At 37.9% G+C, this 19,132-nt stretch overlaps 1 protein-coding gene across 32 annotated transcripts in view; it reads right to left on the bottom strand.

Annotated features, from left to right (window-relative positions):
- Positions 1–18,320, bottom strand: part of Bap170 (Brahma associated protein 170kD) — a 56,673-nt gene extending 38,353 nt beyond the window's left edge. For all 32 annotated transcript variants that reach the window (XM_089739973.1, XM_089739980.1, XM_089739978.1 and 29 more), the window contains exons 1-14: positions 17,983–18,320; positions 17,211–17,301; positions 16,019–16,128; positions 15,499–15,623; positions 13,518–13,727; positions 11,838–12,082; positions 10,287–10,480; positions 9,404–9,497; positions 7,937–8,098; positions 6,979–7,143; positions 4,709–4,834; positions 3,292–3,435; positions 1,664–1,833; positions 877–995 (exon numbers count right to left, since the gene is read on the bottom strand). In XM_089739973.1, coding sequence (XP_089596099.1) covers positions 877–995; positions 1,664–1,833; positions 3,292–3,435; positions 4,709–4,834; positions 6,979–7,143; positions 7,937–8,098; positions 9,404–9,497; positions 10,287–10,480; positions 11,838–12,082; positions 13,518–13,727; positions 15,499–15,623; positions 16,019–16,128; positions 17,211–17,301; positions 17,983–18,089 — 2,062 coding nt within the window. In that variant the 5' untranslated portion in view covers positions 18,090–18,320. The remainder of the gene's footprint in view (positions 1–876; positions 996–1,663; positions 1,834–3,291; positions 3,436–4,708; positions 4,835–6,978; positions 7,144–7,936; positions 8,099–9,403; positions 9,498–10,286; positions 10,481–11,837; positions 12,083–13,517; positions 13,728–15,498; positions 15,624–16,018; positions 16,129–17,210; positions 17,302–17,982) is intronic.
- Positions 18,321–19,132: the final 812 nt, after the last annotated feature.

The following is a 19,132-nucleotide window of genomic DNA, read 5'->3' as shown; positions in this document are numbered from 1 at the left end:
AACAACTACAGCTTAATTTTTGCGCTGTCGTAGCTTGCAACAACTATAGCTTAATTTTTGCGCTGTCGTAGCTTGCAACAACTATAGCTTAATTTTTGCGCTGTCGTAGCTTGCAACAACTTCAGCTTAATTTTTGCGCTGTCGTAGCTTGCAACAACTATAGCTTAATTTTTGCGCTGTCGTAGCTTGCAACAACTATAGCTTAATTTTTGCGCTGTCGTGGCTTGCAACAACTATAGTCTAATTTTTGCGCTGTCGTAGCTTGCAACAACTATAGCTTAATTTTTGCGCTGTCGTAGCTTGCAACAACTATAGCTTAATTTTTGCGCTGTCGTAGCTTGCAACAACTTCAGCTTAATTTTTGCGCTGTCGTAGCTTGCAACAACTATAGCTTAATTTTTGCGCTGTCGTAGCTTGCAACAACTATAGCTTAATTTTTGCGCTGTCGTGGCTTGCAACAACTATAGTCTAATTTTTGCGCTGTCGTAGCTTGCAACAACTATAGCTTAATTTTTGCGCTGTCGTAGCTTGCAACAACTATAGCTTAATTTTTTTTATCGTGGTAGCCTTTTAGATAATACGGGCTACGTACTTGAAAATAAGAAATACCTCAAGTGTCACACCGAAACGTGTTGCTGCTTCACGACAGAAATAAGCAGGGTGGTGGTACTTACTCGTGCGGGCTCACAAGACATCTTACCAGTAATTACCCAAATTTAATTATTTAATTTAATTTTGAGGGTATGATTTTTGTCACAAATACATACATATATATGTAGAATTATAACAAAAAATCATACTTTTTGTTTGAATAGATAGATTTGTAATTTTTTTTGTGATATATGATAAATGTTACATACATTACATATAATTTACCTGCAGTGGTGTTGGTCCTGTTCTGCGGGTTCCTAGCCCGGATCCCGATGTAGGCTTGTTGCGACTCGCCCGAGGCCGCCGTCACCGGGTTGGGGCCGACCGTCCCGCCGAATACAGTCCTGCAATCACACCACCGATCCTTAAATCCAGTTACGGTATCTTTCGCTCAGATCTAAAGTTCATCCAGTCATAGATGATATAGAAATTCGTAGTTAAATTTCAATGGTTATTAAGCTATTGCATAGTTTTTATCGCGGGCTTTAAGCGCGCCGACCGAATCAAGAAATTCCGTAACGAAAATAAAACCTAACACCCTCCACTCCGCCTGCCATGTAGCTCGCGTTCAATACATTCACACGTTGCGCTTGTGAATAAGCACGCGGTGTAACGTCGTACTGCATGCGCATCATGAAAAGTCTGCCCATCTCTCTTTCGCGCGGTCTTGCTTATGAGTGTGTAGGGAACAATTAATGTTTTGCTTTTCTTAATGTTTATAAATATAGCGCGCTTATTTTATTATTGTTTTAATATTAAATTATTACTGTCTAATTATAATTGCATGAGTTGATAAAAAATGCTATGCAATAGCTTTACCGCGGCAGTCCCCGAATGACACACTTTTTTTTGTTCTCAAACAAATTTCGCATCTGTCAAATATCTGGTTTTCTGTGCTAGCTACCGCCACAAGTGGAACTTTAAGTCGGTCGATAGTTTTGATTAAAAGTAACACCCTGTATCGTATATTAGTCGACATTGCGGGGTGAAATGGAGTGAGGCGGGGCGGTACCTGACTAGTCTGGGGAAGTGTCCGGGCGCGATGACTCCCTTCCTGCCGAGCTTGGTGCAGCAGGCCAGGTACTGCCGGTACACCTCAGCTGCCTCGCAGCTGCTGTTGTCGTTCAGTGGCAGCGGCTCGTAGCTCGAGCGCAGCCATGCTTGAGCGAAATTTTCATTTTCCTATTGTCACGTCACAAAATTACTATCAATTTTGTATTTTTAGAAATATACTATACTAGAATTATTTTATCCGTGCAGTTTGGGTCATAAAACATAGCCCGGCTAGGGCGGTGAGCATGTTGCGCGGGCGCAACGCCATTATCGATAAAAACAAATGAGTCATCGAAAGCAGGTACACGACGACGGAGTGGTATACGAATGGTGGTGAAACATTGTTATGTTATGAGTGTACCTACCTGCACATTATAGTACATACGTCGAAGAGAAATGTGATTTTGTGCATTCGGTCTCTGAATTTCTTTAGTGACACAATGGCTACTCCTTTGTTTTGTACCAAAACGGCAGAATTTATTCAAATATTTTGCTTGTTGGCAAAAATATACCAGCACAAGCACGTCTTATTATCAACAATGTGTTAAAAGTTGTCACTGAAATGAGAATAGATCCCGAAAAGTTACAGTGTTAATTTCTGCCGTGCTCGTTATCTTGCTGCGGCGATATGTGGTGTAAGTGTTCGATTAGTGATTTTTTCTTTCATTTCTATCACTAGCCCACATGACAAAAACTAAATACACTATCGATAACGCTTATCGACAACAATAATGCGCATCACTATGCCCGTCCATAAGGCTCGTGAGTGGAAGAGAGAGCGAAATATTCGCTGCACCGCTCCGATTTTTTATAAACCAAACTGCACGGACAAAATAATTCTACTATAGTCGTACTCGCCCGCTTCGTTGGGCATTTAAAATTAACATTATTTTATTTATTGTCATTATTATTAGGTAGTCCAACACTCATAAATATTAGCTCATCCATTAAGTACATGTATTTTCTTCATGGATACCAAGTTTCAAGTCAATCGGATGCATGGTTCAGTAGTTATAACGGAACAACGGTGTTTTCCGAGCGCTATGACATGTCCTTCTTCAAACGAGGCTTACGGAGAGTACTTTATGGTAGGCAGCGGCTTGGCTCTGCCCCTGGCATTGCTGACGTCCATGAGCGACGGTGACCACTTACCATCAGGTGGGCCGTACGCTCGTCTGCCTACAAAGGCAATAAAAAAAAAAAAAAAAAAATCCGTAAAAACCACTGTAGATTAATATATTAGTATAGATATAGATTTTAGTAGTTTTTGTAGTTTTTTAGTAAAAAATATTTTTTTACTGGCAATAGGGCTTCTTGTGAGTCCGCACGGGTAAGTACCACTACCCTGCCTATTTCTGCCGCCAAGCAGTAATGCATTTCGGTTTGAAGGGTGGGGCAGCCAGTGTAACTATACTGAAACCTTAAAACTCTTATCTAAATGTGGGTGGCGGCATTTACGTTGTAGATGTCTATGGGCTCCGGTAACCACTTAACATCAGGTGGGCCATGAGCCTCGTCCACCCATCTAAATGGGTGGACGAGCTCATGGCCATATAAATAAATGAATTAAAAAAAAGTCTACCAAACCTGTATCGTTCTTTGTTGCATGTGAGATTGCTGTATCGATGAGAATGGCGCTGGAGTCGTGGTTACCGTGGTCGTGGTGGGCGCTGCTGTCGTGGACGGCGCTGGCTCTGGTTGCTGTACTGGTTTCGGTGTAGTTGGAGTTGGCTTCAACAAGAAAGCATTTATTGCAAATAAAATAATAATTTGTCTACACTTATTACCTTACCACTGGTGGCGATGAGAAAAATAAAGTTAAAACAATATAAATTACAGCAGAATTATTCACTGACTTCTCTTAAGGCTTAGTCGCTTTTAGTTTGCTAATGGAGCTTGATTATTAATTATAGCGACCCGCCCTCGCTTCGCTTCGGAAACATTAAAACACACATGAAACAAAACAAAAAAAAAAAATTAAAAAAAGTAGCCTATGTTCATCAGGGACAATGTCGGCTTCTAATGGAAAAAGAATTTTTCAAATCGGTCCAGTAGTTTCGGAGCCTATTCGAAACAAACAAACAAACAAATCTTTCCTCTTTATAATATTAGTATAGACTATAATGACATATAACATTTTTTTTATCTGTGTCATAAATTTTGTATCAACAATACAAATTTCTTTTTATTGCCTAGATGTGTGGACGAGCTCACAGCCCACCTGGTGTTAAGTGCTTACTGGAACCCATAGACATCTACAACGTAAATGCGCCGCACACCTTGAGATATGAGTTCTAAGGTCTCAGTATAGTTACAACGGCTGCCCCACCCTTCAAGTCGAAACGCATTACTGCTTCACGGCAGAAATAGGCAGGGTGGTGGTACCCACCCGCGCGGACTCACAAGAGGTCCTACCACCAGTAATTACGCAAATTATAATTTTGCGGGTTTCATTTTTATTACACGATGTTATTATTCCTTCACCGTGGAAGTCAATCGTGAGCATTTGTTGAGTACGTATTTAAATTAGAAAAATTGTTACCCGCTTGCGGGATTCGAACACCGGTGCATCGCTCACCACGAACGCACCGGACGTCTTATCCTCTAGGCCACGACGACTACTATTGTTCGGTAAACGGCTGCATTTACGTTGTAGATGTCTATGGGCACCGGTAACCACTTAACATCAGGTGGGCCGTGAGCTCGTCCACCCATCTAAGCAACAACAAAAAAACCGACGGTCTGAATGTCGTTGTTCGGAGCTTGTATACATGCACACATATCCTGAAAATGTCGTTAACGAGATTCTCGCATCAGTCAAATAGCTAGAAACATTAAAATTTTACACTAGACTACACCATTTTGCATAATGACGTCATTGTTTTCATTCATCACAATCAATCTATACCAAAATCTGGTTAGCGGAAAAGAGACAGAGCTCAGTTAGTTCTCACACGACCCGAACGGAGCAACTATCGGGTTTCCAATCCCCGGAGGCACGTACCTGCGGCTGCTGCGTTTGCTGTCGCTCCTGCGCGTCTCGCTCCGCCACCGCCGCCAGCGCGCTGGGCCCGCTCACCGTCTCCACCACGCGCATCAGTATGCATGCTCGGGGCCCGTAGCTTTGGGCCTATACAGCATACAGACATTACTCAAGAACCATCCCAAACTAATCCCGAAATTCAGTGTAACTTTGTAGGCAGCGGCTTTGCCCCTGGGATTGCGAAGTCCATGAATTACAGTAATCACTCACCATAAGGTGGGCCGTGTGCTCATCTGCCTACAAGGGGAATAATTGAATGAAAAAAAAGATGTGTGATGTCGTGGGACACCGGATAGGAACGAAGTTCTTTGTTGTAATTATATTAATTTTAAGTTCTATTCGAGATATAAAGAAAATAATTATTCGGGTATACATTTTTGAAGTGAAAACTTATTTAGAATCGTTGTGATTTCAAACCGGATGCAACGGAAAAAACGACAGGTAAGAGACACAAATACAAAAATGTGTAGGATGAAGCCAGCAAAGAATGAGACAGAAATATACATACTATTTAATACAGCGCCATCTGTGAGATTTTTTAATACTAACGTGTGTATGAAAGCTCTTGTAGTGAATTTTAATTTAGGATTATACGTGAAATTAAAATATCAATTCACAGAGGGCGCTACCTTACAATTATTTACTAATGACAAAATTTTACATATACTTAAGACGTTTAGGATAATTGTATTTTAATTTTGGAAGGTTTCACTTCTACCACGTGTGAATTGCACACATGTTTTTTTTATTATGATTTTTTCATTGATAAAAAAAAAAAAGATATTCCAAAACAAATTAATATACACTAAAAACAATAATCATCGAAATCGGTTGGCGTGATATTGAGTTATTCATCTATTTGTCGCGCACGTGTTTAATGCAAATTTAAGGCTTATAGGGTTTTCTCATGGACACCATTATCAGAACTGGACTAAATTGAAATGGGACCACACGGAAAGCGTCAGCTGTCTAATAAAAAAAGAATCATCAAAACCGATTCACCCAGTCAAAAGTTATGAGGTAACAAACATAAAATCTTAAGTTACGGACGTTTTTTCCAGGTAAAGGTACCCCTCCGCATCGTTCCAAAAACCAATAGCAAAAAACTGTCGTAAAGTATTTTGATGAAACATTAAAAAAGTACGTAAAACCTCCCTTTTCGGTTTCATTGAATCATCAAAAGTACTTAAAAGCTTACTTTTACTGCAATCGAGACGCTGATATGGTCTCTTTAGACCATCAGCATAGATAGGAAAAAAAACATCACTAGGTGATTCAAAGACCACTGATCTACGCCAAACTAAACGATGCTGACACGAACAAACATATTAGACTTAACGTTAGGGACGTTCACTATGTTCCCATGTTTTATTTTATATTTTTATTGATGCACAAAACAAATTACAATCATTACAGTACATATTAGCTAAATCGTACAAGTAGTACCTAGATCTAATCTGAATTGCAATCTAAATAGTATGTGTTTGGGGATATACGACAAAGGGAAGATCTTTCACCGAGCGGTTGATATTTGCTCGGTAGACCGACGGTCCGAATGTTCTTGTTCGGAACTTGTATATATGCAAGCTTATCTTGAAAATGTCGTAAGCGAGATTCAGGCATCTGTCAAATATTTTGCGTTGTATGATGGCTACCCGCCACAATGTGCACTCAGCAAATCCATATTAATGTGCATAGCTTTGGCTATTAAAAACACAATTGAAATTAAAAATATTGATAACTAGCCATTGTTAAATAGGATATCCTTCACACATTTGCAAATCCCCTGAGTCTGGGTTCAAAGATATCAAGGTTACCGTGAGATTTAACCAAATCATTATACTGCCTGACCATTCTTACCATATTTATTTATTTATTAGGCTCACAATACACATCACAAGCTAAAAAGATACATAAAAAACACAAGTAAACAGAAACAAAATCTGGCTTGCAACATAAGTTATGTGCGCACCACAAAACAAGACATAGTGCTGAATTTGTACAACAACGTTCCTTACAATTACGACAAAACAACACGATAACGAAAACTAACCTAACTTATAATGTAAGGAAGAAAAAAATATATCACAATATAATACATTAAACAATTACATTAACCTACCTATTACTAACTACTATATCATACTATGGTTATAGTATAATATATTATTTTTATATGTCCATGTGACCCCACAGTTGACATTGACAACGACACAGTCGGCAATACGTACCTCGACGGTGACGAGGGACACGAGCGTATGCAGGAGGCCGGGCACGCGCGCCACGTGCTCGCACACGCGGTCGCCGAGCCCGGTCAGCGCATACACGCACTCCAGCGCCATCACCAGCACCATGATGTCGCGCAGCGTCAGCAGCGAGCACACCTCCGAGTACACCTGGACGAAACATGACACATGAGGCTGTCTGAATGTGCAACCCTTTGCACTGGTGGTAGGTGGGTAGGCGAGTCCGCGCGGGTAGGTACCACCACCCTCTGCCGTGAAGCAGTAATGCGTTTCGGTTTGAAGGGCGGGGCAGCCGTTGTAACTATACTGAGATCTTAGAACTTATATCTCAAGGCGGGTGGCTCATTTAGTTGTCTATGGGCTCCAGTAACCACTTAACATCAGGTGCGCTGTGAGCTCGTCCGATTACCTAAGCAATAAAACATAAAAAAAAAAAAAAAAAAGGCTGTCTAGATGTGCAACCCTTTGCACTGACGGTAGGTAGGTAGGAAAGGTAGATAGGTAGGCAGAGTAGAGGGCAAACGTCCCAGAGGACGCAGTCCCACGAGATGATCAGACCAAATACGATCTTCTCTAAATATCAACTTCCACAATGCCCTTCATGAAACTAAGGACCGCAGCAGATAGAGGGAAATCGTACGGGAGAAACTGATGCAGCGAAGGAGTCACTACCCTCAGTAATGAGGAAAACGACGCGAGGAGGAGAAGGAGGTAGGTAGGTGTTTCCGCGCGGGTAAGTACCACCACCCTCTGCCGTGAAGCCGTACTGCGTTTCGGTTCGAAGGTGAGGCAGCCGTTGTAACTATACCGAGACCTTAGAACTTATATCTCAAGGTGGGTGGCGCATTTACGTCGTAGATGTCTATGGGCTCCAGTAACCACTTAATACCAGGTGGGCTGTGACCTCGTCCACTCATCTAAGCAATAAATTAAAAAAACATACCTTCGTTTCTAAAGCTTTGAGCAAAGCGTCCTCATTGGCCTCGTTTTGTGCAAGCTTATTGAGCAGTTCGAGTGCTGCCAATACTCTGGCCCGATCCGGCGACACTAACGCAGACTGTATGGTAGACAGGACGTGTCTAGATATCAGACAAGTCGCCGGGTCCTGTGCGTGTAGGGAATAAATTAAAAAAACATTAAATCACAACGCAATTCGAATTCACACATTTTTTTAAATAATTATTTTATGCATTGGCAACCCTGTGACACTAGATCGAATAACAGGACTTTTTGGCGGGAACGCGAGGAGTGAAGTTGTGTGATTTGTTTCATTTTGTCTATTTAGTGTTTCTTCGGGTTTAAATGTGTACGTTTACTAAGATTAGATTTCATCTCATATCATCTCATTTAATTTCATCCCAGTTGATTAATGTCTCAAATTAATCATTTTCATTTCATTTCACTCCATAATATCATTTTTCATAAAATTAAGAATATAGATTAGAATAAGACATGACTTAAAGGTCTCAGTTACCAGGTCATAAAATCTCTTAAAAAAAAATTTTATCGAATAACCGGACTTTTTGGGCGGGAATGCGCGGAGCGTATTCGTATGAATTGTTTTGTTTTGTTAATTTAGTGTTCCTTCAAGTTTTGAACGTGTAATAACTGTCATTTATAGACTGATTAGCACATGTAAAATAAAAGTGCACAAATGTAGGAAAACGAATGAAAATGTCTACTGTCCAATAAAGGCCCACCATTGTACTGAGATTTTAATCCATCCCACCTCATCTCGTTTCGTTGAATTTGATTAAAGACTTAAATTAATAAATTTCATTTCTATACGAATAATGTAATTTTTTCCGTGCCCCATACGTAAAAATTTTAGCTACCCTATAAGGTATTCTATCCGTTGATCGTAAATGAACTATGAAAAAGACCAAATTTTATTTAGAGTATGTTTTATTTTCTTTAAGCAACATAAACGTCCATAAACAAGATGGTTACTGATGAATTAATCGACAATTTTAATTAAATTAGTGATCCCCGGTCGTCGAAATTTCACTATAATTAATTGATATTATAAGTTTGTACTTTATTGTGATTCTATTGCCAAAGACTACTTCTATAATTGCAGATTTCGCCAAGACTACACTATAGACAAACAATATTTAATCTATTCTCAATTTGACCACAGACTTTAAACAATAAGAAAAGTTAGAGAATAAACAAATGGTAGGCATGCGCGTGTGTGTCAAATATATGGTTGTGTGTGTAATGTTTTTTTAATGATTTAATACTTTTTTATGCATAATTAAAAAAAATATTAAAATTTCCTTTATATTCCCTATAAGTGTGGGAAATTTCATACTCCTCCGTCCGCGCAATTTTCGTTAAAAGGGGTACAAAGTTTTTGTTTCCCGTATTAATATATAGATACGTCAATCCATTATGAAATATTTCATACCTTGATTATCAATTCCGTGGACACATTACCGAGAGTGTCCAGCCCGGACTGTCGCAATGTGCCGACCCAACAGTTGGCGCAAAGAAGCAGAAATCTGCAAAAGAAATGTGAAACATTCAATAAAATCAATTCGATTCATCATACATTCAATCTTAGATTATTTTTACTACTTAGTACTTTACTTTACTTACTAGATGTGGACGGGCTCACGGCCCATCCGATGTTAAATGGTTACCGGAGCCCATAGACATCCACAACGTAAATGTTGTGACCTACCTAGAGATATGAGTTTTAAGGTCTCCGTTTTTACAGTACAACGGCTGCCCCACCCTTCAAACCGAAACGTATAACTACACGGCAGAAATAAGCAGGTTAGTGGTACCTACCCTACCGAACTCACAAGACGTCCTACCACAAGTAATTACACAAATTATAATTTTGCGGGTAAATTTTTATTACACTATATTATTCCTTCACCGTGGAAGTAAATCGTGAACATTTGTTAAATACGTATTTCATTAGAAAAATTGGTATCCGCTGGCGGGATTCGAACATCGTTGCATCACTTTATACGAATGCACCGGACGTCTTATCCTTTAGGCCACGACGACGTCTTTATAAAAATGAATTACTGTTCGTTCGTCTCGCTAAAACTCGAGAACGGCTGGACCGATTTGGCTAATTATTCGTGGAAGTCCAGGGAAGGTTTAAAAGGTGAGAAAATATAAAAAAGCTCGGAATTATATAAAAACAAACCATTTTGTTTTTCCTTTGATGTGTCCCCTTGATGTGTCTTTTATTTATCGATTGAGGCACTCCGAAGTCTGCCGGGTCAGCTAGTATCGTCTAAAAATCGACACTTGTTCCAAAAACCAGAGCTCACCTTATTAGCGTGGTGTTCTTGGCAAGATACTGCACGTTCTCTTCGTGGAAGGACAAGGAGCGGACAATGGAAGCTACTTGCAGTACTCGCTGCGTGTACACACAGGCGGCCCCACCGGGCAACTCCGGAGCGAAGAGCTGATTCTCCTCCGACGGCTCCGCCACCCAATCTTCTAGAGCCTCTTGTTGGAGAGCCTAAAACGCACACAAGCCTTAAGCGATGTGAGTGACTACTGACTCACATCTATTTATTTATTAATACGCTTTTATCAGCTTCAGACGTATGTATGCAACGGAATCTTTGAACATGATTTCGACCCCCCTTCAAAACGTCGGATTAACTCGAAATTTGTGATACTTATTAAGGATGACAATTCAATATTATATAAAAAAAATTGTAAAAATTGAAATTCAACTAAAAAATGAAAAATAAATAATAGTTTAAAAAAACTAACAAAATACGCATTTATAGAAAACCCAACTAAAAAATAGAAAATAAAATTTAATAAATTGGAATTAAAAATAGGGTAAGAAAAATTGATTTTATTGTAAAAAAAAGCGTGGAATGCATGGTATCACTAGTTATAAATATTTTATGAACAGTAGTAGTAGTAGTATGAGTAGAAGGGTTATTTTCATAGTATCCTGAAAAGCATCCCACACTTTTTACTCAATAAAATCATTTTTTCTGACACTATTTTTAATTCAAATTTATTAAAAAAAAAAAAAAATTGCTTCTTGTTTCGTGTACCCGCTTATGTTGATTGGACTATATATTTCTTGTTTACTTTCTCCTTCTTACTATATTTTGTGTTCATCTTAAATAAAAACTTTCTTTGTGTCTTTTTGTGTTTGTAACTAATTGCAAAGACATTATAATACCAACCAAGAAGAGTAAAAGCTAGAATTCTTCAAAGCGTTTTATATCAACATCAGTCTGTATAGCCTTGCTCTTCATACTCATCTTTGAGACCTGTCGTTTTAATAATGTCCGTGTGATTTCAAATACTTATTTTTTCCTACCTAAGTTGATGTCCTTGAGAGACCATTTCAGCGTAGCCCTAACAAGTAGGTGAGCTCACGGGGCTCAAACCTGACGACGTTGCTAACACGAACACTAGCAAGAGCCGCGTTTTGCAGAATTTACGACCGGATCGGAAACGCGACCCACTGAGAAGATCCGGCGAGAAACTCAGTGAGCTGTGTCTGTGGGGCTCCACTCTTCAAATCAAAACGCAATAATCTTTCACCGCAGAAATAGGCAGAGTGATGGTACTTGTCCGTGTCCGTCCGTCCGATCTCCACAAGACGCTGTACCACTAATAACTAGAAAATTACAATCTGCATACGAGACATAGTTAAGTAATAACGTGATAAAGAGCTAGGAAATCTCATATCCTACGTTTTATTAATTTAAGGCTAAACAACAACATAAAAGAAGCCCACAGATTATACATAATTTACTTAAATCATTGACGAGAGAGATTACTTGGGAATGTGGGTTCATTTACTCGCCGAGAACGATGACCGGTCTTATGAATGCCATACATACCTCTTCAACAATTTTCTCGACGGCATCCTCCTCATCTTCGCCGGTCATGAGGCAGTCGTTCAACGAGTTCTGGGCCGCCAAGGCCTGGACCATCAGCTCGGGTTGTTCAACGCCCGGCTGCATGAACTTGGTCTCGTCGGCCAGCTCCCTGGCGCCTCCGCCCCCGGCCCGCATGCTCCAGAACTGGTCCGGGGCTCGGCCTCGGGCTTCGTAGTACGACCTTCCGATCGTGTCACGCAGACTTGCTGTTGTTGAAATTTACAATAACATTATCTATACTAATATTATAAAGAGGAAAGATTTGTTTGTATTGAATAGGCTCCGAAACCACTGAACCGATTTGAAAAATTCTTTCACTGTTTGAAAGCTACACTATTCCCGAGTGACATAGGTTATAACCTTTTTTGAAAAAAAAATAGAGATCCTTACTAAAACTCCAATAATGCAACCCAAGGTGTAAAAAAATTACCTAAAATATTCTTTACATCGCGTGCCCTGCGAAAACTATTGATGATAGAATAAAATAATGTACTACGACTTTGCAGAATATGTTATTATTTACAAAAAGTGTAGCGACAGCATATGTCTAACTATTATAGTTATGCCGCAATAAGTATTATTTTATTTAAAAAAATAAAACAACGTCAAATATCGTTGAAATTTTTGTTAAAGACCCGAGCGGAGCCGGAGCGGGCCGCTTGTTTTATAATAAACTAGCTGTATCCCTCCGCTTCGCTGGCCATTTAAAATTAACATTATTATTTCTAAACCCCACAAAGATTCTCATCATTAACGCCCTCGCAACTGGTGTAGGGAGTCCAACACTCATAAATATTAGCCTATCCATTAAGTACATGTATTTTCTACATGGATACCAAGTTTCAAGTCAATCGGATGCATTGTTCAGTAGTTATAACGGAACATCCGTAAAAACCATTGCAGATTTATATATTAGTATAGAAGTAATGTAATACCATGTGGTAATGTAATACCATACCGGTCGTGTTATAATAAAAATTCAATGTATCTTATGTAGTTAGGTTTAGAAGTCAAAATGTTTAATTATTCACTTTACATTAATATTATTGCATCCACGCATCCACGTATTGTAATTTAGTTACAGAAATTGTTTTTTTTTTTTGCTCCTCTTAAATATAATTTATGTAAAAATTTGTGCTTGGTCATTAACTTAGCGACCTTAATTTTTTTTTATAGCTTAGTAGAATGGACAAATCCGTGGCCTGAGTAATAACTAATCTAAGACACGCTGTAAGTTTCCTTACATTATATTTCGTTTATATGTAGTTAAACACATAATCCCAACGCTCTTGTTGACATAATTGTGTTAAAAGCTGACTTTGTAGTCCTGTTCAATACAAATATGATCTAATTAACACTTATCATACCAACACTTACTGGTACCTATTTCCACCATAGCGAGTATATAACGGTATAAGACAAATATTACTCAAAAAAAAAACAAAAAAAAATTGTAGATTAATTTAGAAGAAAAAGTAATGAAGTCAAATGTGCAAAAGCAATAAGATTTACAAATGCAAAAGTTCAAAACGGATCATTTGACCAGTTATAGTATGTTTCGCGTTAAACACATGCATGTCCTTAGAGTAATATCACCAAAAAATAAAAAATAACGACCTCAAGACAAAATCTCATACTCACAATGATTGTAAACACCGGCATGAGCCAGTAGGAAGTCTAGTATGTGCGGGGTGGTGCCCAGCGGTAGGCGGTTCGAATGGTCCGCGGCCAGCACCGTGCACACGTTGACGGCGAAGTCTTGTTCGTTCGGCATCGGAGACAGCAGCGAGAGGGCCAGGCGCTCGTAGGGAGCCGCCACGCGCGGCGCCGGACGCAGAGCCTCTCCTGATGCTGTAGGCATATACACAATTTTGTTACAACATAATATAATTAAGACTAGCTTTTGCCCGCGACTTCGTCCGCGTGGAATAGTTACTTTGGCATAACGCTAAATTATACCCGCGACTTCATTTATTCAATATCACCTCTATAAGAACAACTTTTTTTTTTTTATTGCTTCGATGGGTGGACGTGCTCACAGCCCACCTGGTGTTAAGTGATTACTGGAGCCTAAAGACATCCACAACGTAAATGCGCCACCCACCTTGTGATATATGTTCTATGGTCTCACTATAGTTACAACGGCTGCCCCACCCTTCAAACCGAAACGCATTACTGCTTCACTTCAGAAACAGGCAGGGTGGTGATACCTACCCGCGCGGACTCACTAGAGGTCCTACCACCAGTAAGTAAACACCTTCAGAAATAATGCTTTATTTTAGAACAAATTTGGTTAGCATAAAAAACGTTATAATGAGCCAACCTTAACACATAGACATATATGCTGTCTCGGATTTTTTTTAGATCTTTTAAAGAGGAACAATTCTGTCATACATTAAAAGGGAAAAAAACGATTTTGAAACATTCTTTATTGGTGCTCCGTTTGTATTGGTCTTAGCGTGATGGTAAATATGGCTTATAGCCTTCGTCAATAAATGGGCTATCTAACATTGAAATAATTTTTCAAATCGGACGAGTAGTTCCTGAGATTAGCGCGTTCAAACAAACAAACTCTTCAGCTTTATAATATTAGTTATAGTTATTAAGATTAAAACCAAAACTATTTGATAAGGCAAGACAAAACCCATTCAAGGAAGTCTGAGGGGTCTAAACATTCCACATTTAACTTAAATGCGAAACATGAGGGAATACAGTGAAAAACAGCTTATATCTCTCACAAAACAGGAACCTAATCTTGAAACCTTGACTTTAGACTAACTAAGCGATCTTATTCATGTAGGTACTTACATTTAATCTCTTTATTTAACTCTTTATTTACTAGCTGACCCAGCGAACTTTGTTCCGCCCTAGAGGCAATAAATGAGCAGACTTTTGATTTTATCAAGATCAATTTTTTTATTTAGATAATAATGTAAATAAAAAAGCAAGTATTTTAATGATTCTTTATTTATTGGCCATGTATTTTAGTGCATGGGTTCCACTTTTTAGTGGAGCACCTTGTGATAGACGACATTTTTCGTTTAATTATTAGGTGCAAGACCAAATAACGGAGATGGCCTTCCGAACCGTGAACATGCCACATATCATTGACCATGGGAAAAACATGGATTTTCTAGATTCAGGCCATAAGCTTTTAAGGATTGGCCTTGTGATTTGTTTATGGACATGACGATTGCAAGACGGATAAAGTATTCTGTGTCCTTCTCCTAGTTCTAAGCTGCCTCCGCACCAATTTTCAGCCAAATCAGTTCAGCGGTTCTTGAGTTATAAATAGTGTAACTAACACGACTTTCTTTTATAGTGTAACATTACTGATGTTTACCTTTTGTTTATTGCCTTTGTGGGAAGACGAGTATACGGCTCACCTGATGGTAAGTGATTACCATCGTTCATGGTCAGCAACGCCAGTGGCACATCCAAGTCCCTACCTACTTTACATTGCAGTTTCATAAAACTTTTAATCATGCCTTGTCAAATGAATATTGTCACTCTACATTGTTGGCTGATGAGTAAACTAAAAGTTATATTCACTCAAGATCTCAACACCTCCACAGCACCGAAAATTCGCAATATAAATATAGGTTGCTTAAGAGCATTATACCTGAGACATAAGTACCGCCTCCGAAAGTAGTAATCCTGGGCATACCACTGCCTCTCCCTCGCCTGGGGTCGTCGTCCAGGTCGTTATCATCATCACGCCCTGGTGGTCCTTTTGCTCGTTCATATCTGATAAAACCAATATACCATGACAATAAATTCAACATATTATTGTGTAATATGCACCTGCCTTAAATACCTGCACCCCATGAGTTCAAGATTATTTTAAATAAAATATGAAATATCAGAAAATTTACAGTCATGTTTGGACATTAAGTAATTGTGAAAGTCTTGAAATTATCATCTACTTGTTCTTCAATTGTAAACAAGCCCTTAAATTTCATAAATAAACTTCCTATTTTTTTTATAGTTTTTGATTTATTTGTTTTATAAGTTGTTATTTAGTAATGTTCAATCAATATCCAACAAATATAGTGATATGTACACATTTATTCTTAATTTAAATTATTCAAAGCTTTTAGCCAATTATTGTTCACATTTGCCTAAAATTTTTGTCAACTTACTTTTCCAAATGAGACGAATAAATCCTTCGCAGTAGTGTTGATCCATTGATACATGGATGAGGCAATCGCAAAGGTCTCAGGAAAGACTCCCATGTATCATTTTGATTTACCTAACAATTTGAATGATTAGAATAAATTAATGATAAACTGTTGGCTTCAGTATATAATGCAAGAAATGAAGGCAAGGTAAAAACATTAAGGGATGAGATGAAAAGATCATTACACTTTGAATTGAATTATATTGAAGATTGCTTACAGCTCGAAAAAACAGAACCTTATCAAAAAAAATTACAGAAATTTAAGGACAATCTAACATGGCATATAGATATGAACTAGTGCAATTTTTTAGGCTGCCCATAAAGACAACGAAATAAACATTAACATCTATTTTGAGACTTACAGGTACGTTTAATAGCTGTCCCGCTCTACAGACTACAAAGCATGAGCTTCACATTGAAAATAGATATAATATCTACGTGTGCAGATTTACGATATGCAAAAAAAGTATATACAGAAGAACACAGACCTAAATAAGTAGTGTGCAAATACAGCCTTAGTACTGCACACATTTTCTGAGTGTAATTATAGTTTTCCAGCCATTAACATTTTGATTAACCTTCTGTTAAGTAACAGGTTAACGACCAATTGTGTGACTCAACAATGTCTTTTAATAAATTTAACATCTAGGTAAAAGTAGTAAAGAAAAATAATGGCTTTTTTACTGCTTAGATATATGGATGAGCTCACTGCTCAACTGATGTGGACCAGTTAACAGAGCCCATGCACATCAACAATGCAAAATTAAATGCTACCATCCACCTTGAGACATGAGTTTAAAGTCTCAGTTTTTACAATACAACAAGTGTCCCACCCTTCAAACTAAACCTCAATACTGCTTCATTGTCTGTTACCCCCCTAGACCGGGTATCCATCAACAGATTTCCTAGTGTTGGTACCTACCAGGTGGGACTCACAAAATGCCTTCTATCAATTGTGAATTTTTATGAGTTTGATTTTTACGCCAAGTCTTCTTTACTGTGGAGCTCATTTATGAACATTTATTAAGTAGATATATCATTAAAAAGTTGGTACCTTCCTGTGGGTTTGAACATAGGCACATATTGCTCGATATGAAAGCATTGGGCGTCTAATCACTTACTCTACAACTTCATGTAACATAATTAATGCTAACCTTTCCAATACCTCCTCTTTGTTGGACCAATGTGTAGAAGTGATACAAATCAATCTCAATACCATTCACATATGCCGGTTTTGTCACAATGCTAAAAACATAAGTATTTTCATTAATTATCGATCGATTATTCAAATTCTATTTTCAAGTTCGAATTTACATTTAATGGGCGGTCTCCAGATAATTAGAGAATATGAATTCCCAAATGATTGTACCAATTTTGTAAAAGATAAAGACATGGTGAACTAGAAAAAAAAAGATAAATACTATATATTTTTTTATTTATTTACCACTGTTTCTTTGTCATTGTTTTTTAAAAATCCATTATGCACAATTTTTAATATAGTGCAGGTAACAATGAGCGTTAATACAGCTTTATCTCAATACCACGCAGTGAATATAAGTCACAACTTTATTTCCTAAATTAACTTAAGGACTTAATAATTAGTTTAAGCAGAATTGGTATGTGCAAAATACAGTTTCCTGGTATATTCAGTAAGTAGCATTATCATATACGCAATCTAACATCTAAAATAATCTGAAACTTGACATATATGGTTAATTTTTAAATGATGAGTTATAAAATCACTCATTCTCTCAATTCTGTACATTTTTTTTCTTCGCCTAAATTTCATATGTCATAAAACATACCATGTTGCAATGTTTTCATTGAGAAAACATTATTTTAAATTTCAGTGTTCAGTGTATTTGTGAGTATTAATAGCACTAAAATCTAGCACTGAGTGGGCTAGCATTTAATGTTTATACTTACTTTTTACTTTCATTGAACTGTCTTAAATCCTTCAGGAAGGCCTCCTTGTCCTTCAAATAAGTCTTGGATTTGGTATTTATTTGAAATTTGGACATTTTTTCAGTCATTGTAGCGGTAAAATGTTCATCGGCTTTTTTGAGACCAAATTTGTTAGAAGCCGACGTTCAGCGAAATCACTTTCTTCGAATGCCGTCAATAACGGTGTTAATTGAAATTAAGTTATTTAGTTAAGTGATGGAATTATGTATTTTTGTTTAAAGCGATTTATTTTTAATATTGAATGTGTAACAACTAACAGCAAAATACACTTCAGTTCACTTCACACAAACTTACAGTTTTGACTGACAGTTGACGTTAACAGCATAGATTATACACATAATGTTAACAGAGTATTACTATTGATTAAATTTTTTTAACAGGAAAATCAGCGTTTCACACCATACAATTAATTCTCTTTTACAAGATGTCCCTCAAAGTCCAGTCGAAAACTGTAAATAGGGTTTTATTAGGATTTGCCAAAGATTTTTTTCTGAAGTAAATTGTTTTAGATTAAATACTTAAACATAATGAAGTAATTATTCTTCTGCCACTCTTAAATTATTTCTTACACAAGGTACCGTAATCTAAATCAAAGTAAAAATTAAGCTGGCCACATACCAAAATATACAAATTTGTGTTGGAAGTAAACGTAGTAATACTGCCTTACCAAGCGAGTGCGCTGACTGAATACTTTTTCTCCACCAAACAGCCACGATATTGCTTCAAATACTTATCAAATAGCTTCTTTTGACTTTGCAATACTGGTGAAAAGTAACATGATGGGTGCGTTCCACTAAGCGCCCACAACGATCGAAATGCTCCTTTAGTCGTTCCACATAACGACCGCAGTCGTTGTGGTCGCGGCGAAAACGTCACTTATGACGTCATAACTTACGCTCACGCGAAGCTCACGACGACCCATCTAAAAAGGTGGGTCGAAGTGATCAAGCATCAAAAATGGCGACCGTTAAGCTTACGTTATTTCATGCGGAAAGAGATACTATTAGTGTGCTTAGTGCGAGTTTTTTAACGTTCTCGATAGCGTAAAAGTTAGCTCATATTTGTATGGAATGGGATCTTTTACGTACGTTTGCTGCTAGGGGCGCTGTTC

Source organism: Bombyx mandarina, chromosome A1, assembly GCF_030267445.1.
Source record: "Bombyx mandarina strain Sakado chromosome A1, ASM3026744v2".
In the NCBI taxonomy this organism is placed as follows: Eukaryota; Metazoa; Arthropoda; class Insecta; order Lepidoptera; family Bombycidae; genus Bombyx; species Bombyx mandarina.
The sequence above is the reverse complement of the archived record's forward strand: the minus strand, read 5'-3'. Positions and strand labels throughout refer to the sequence as shown.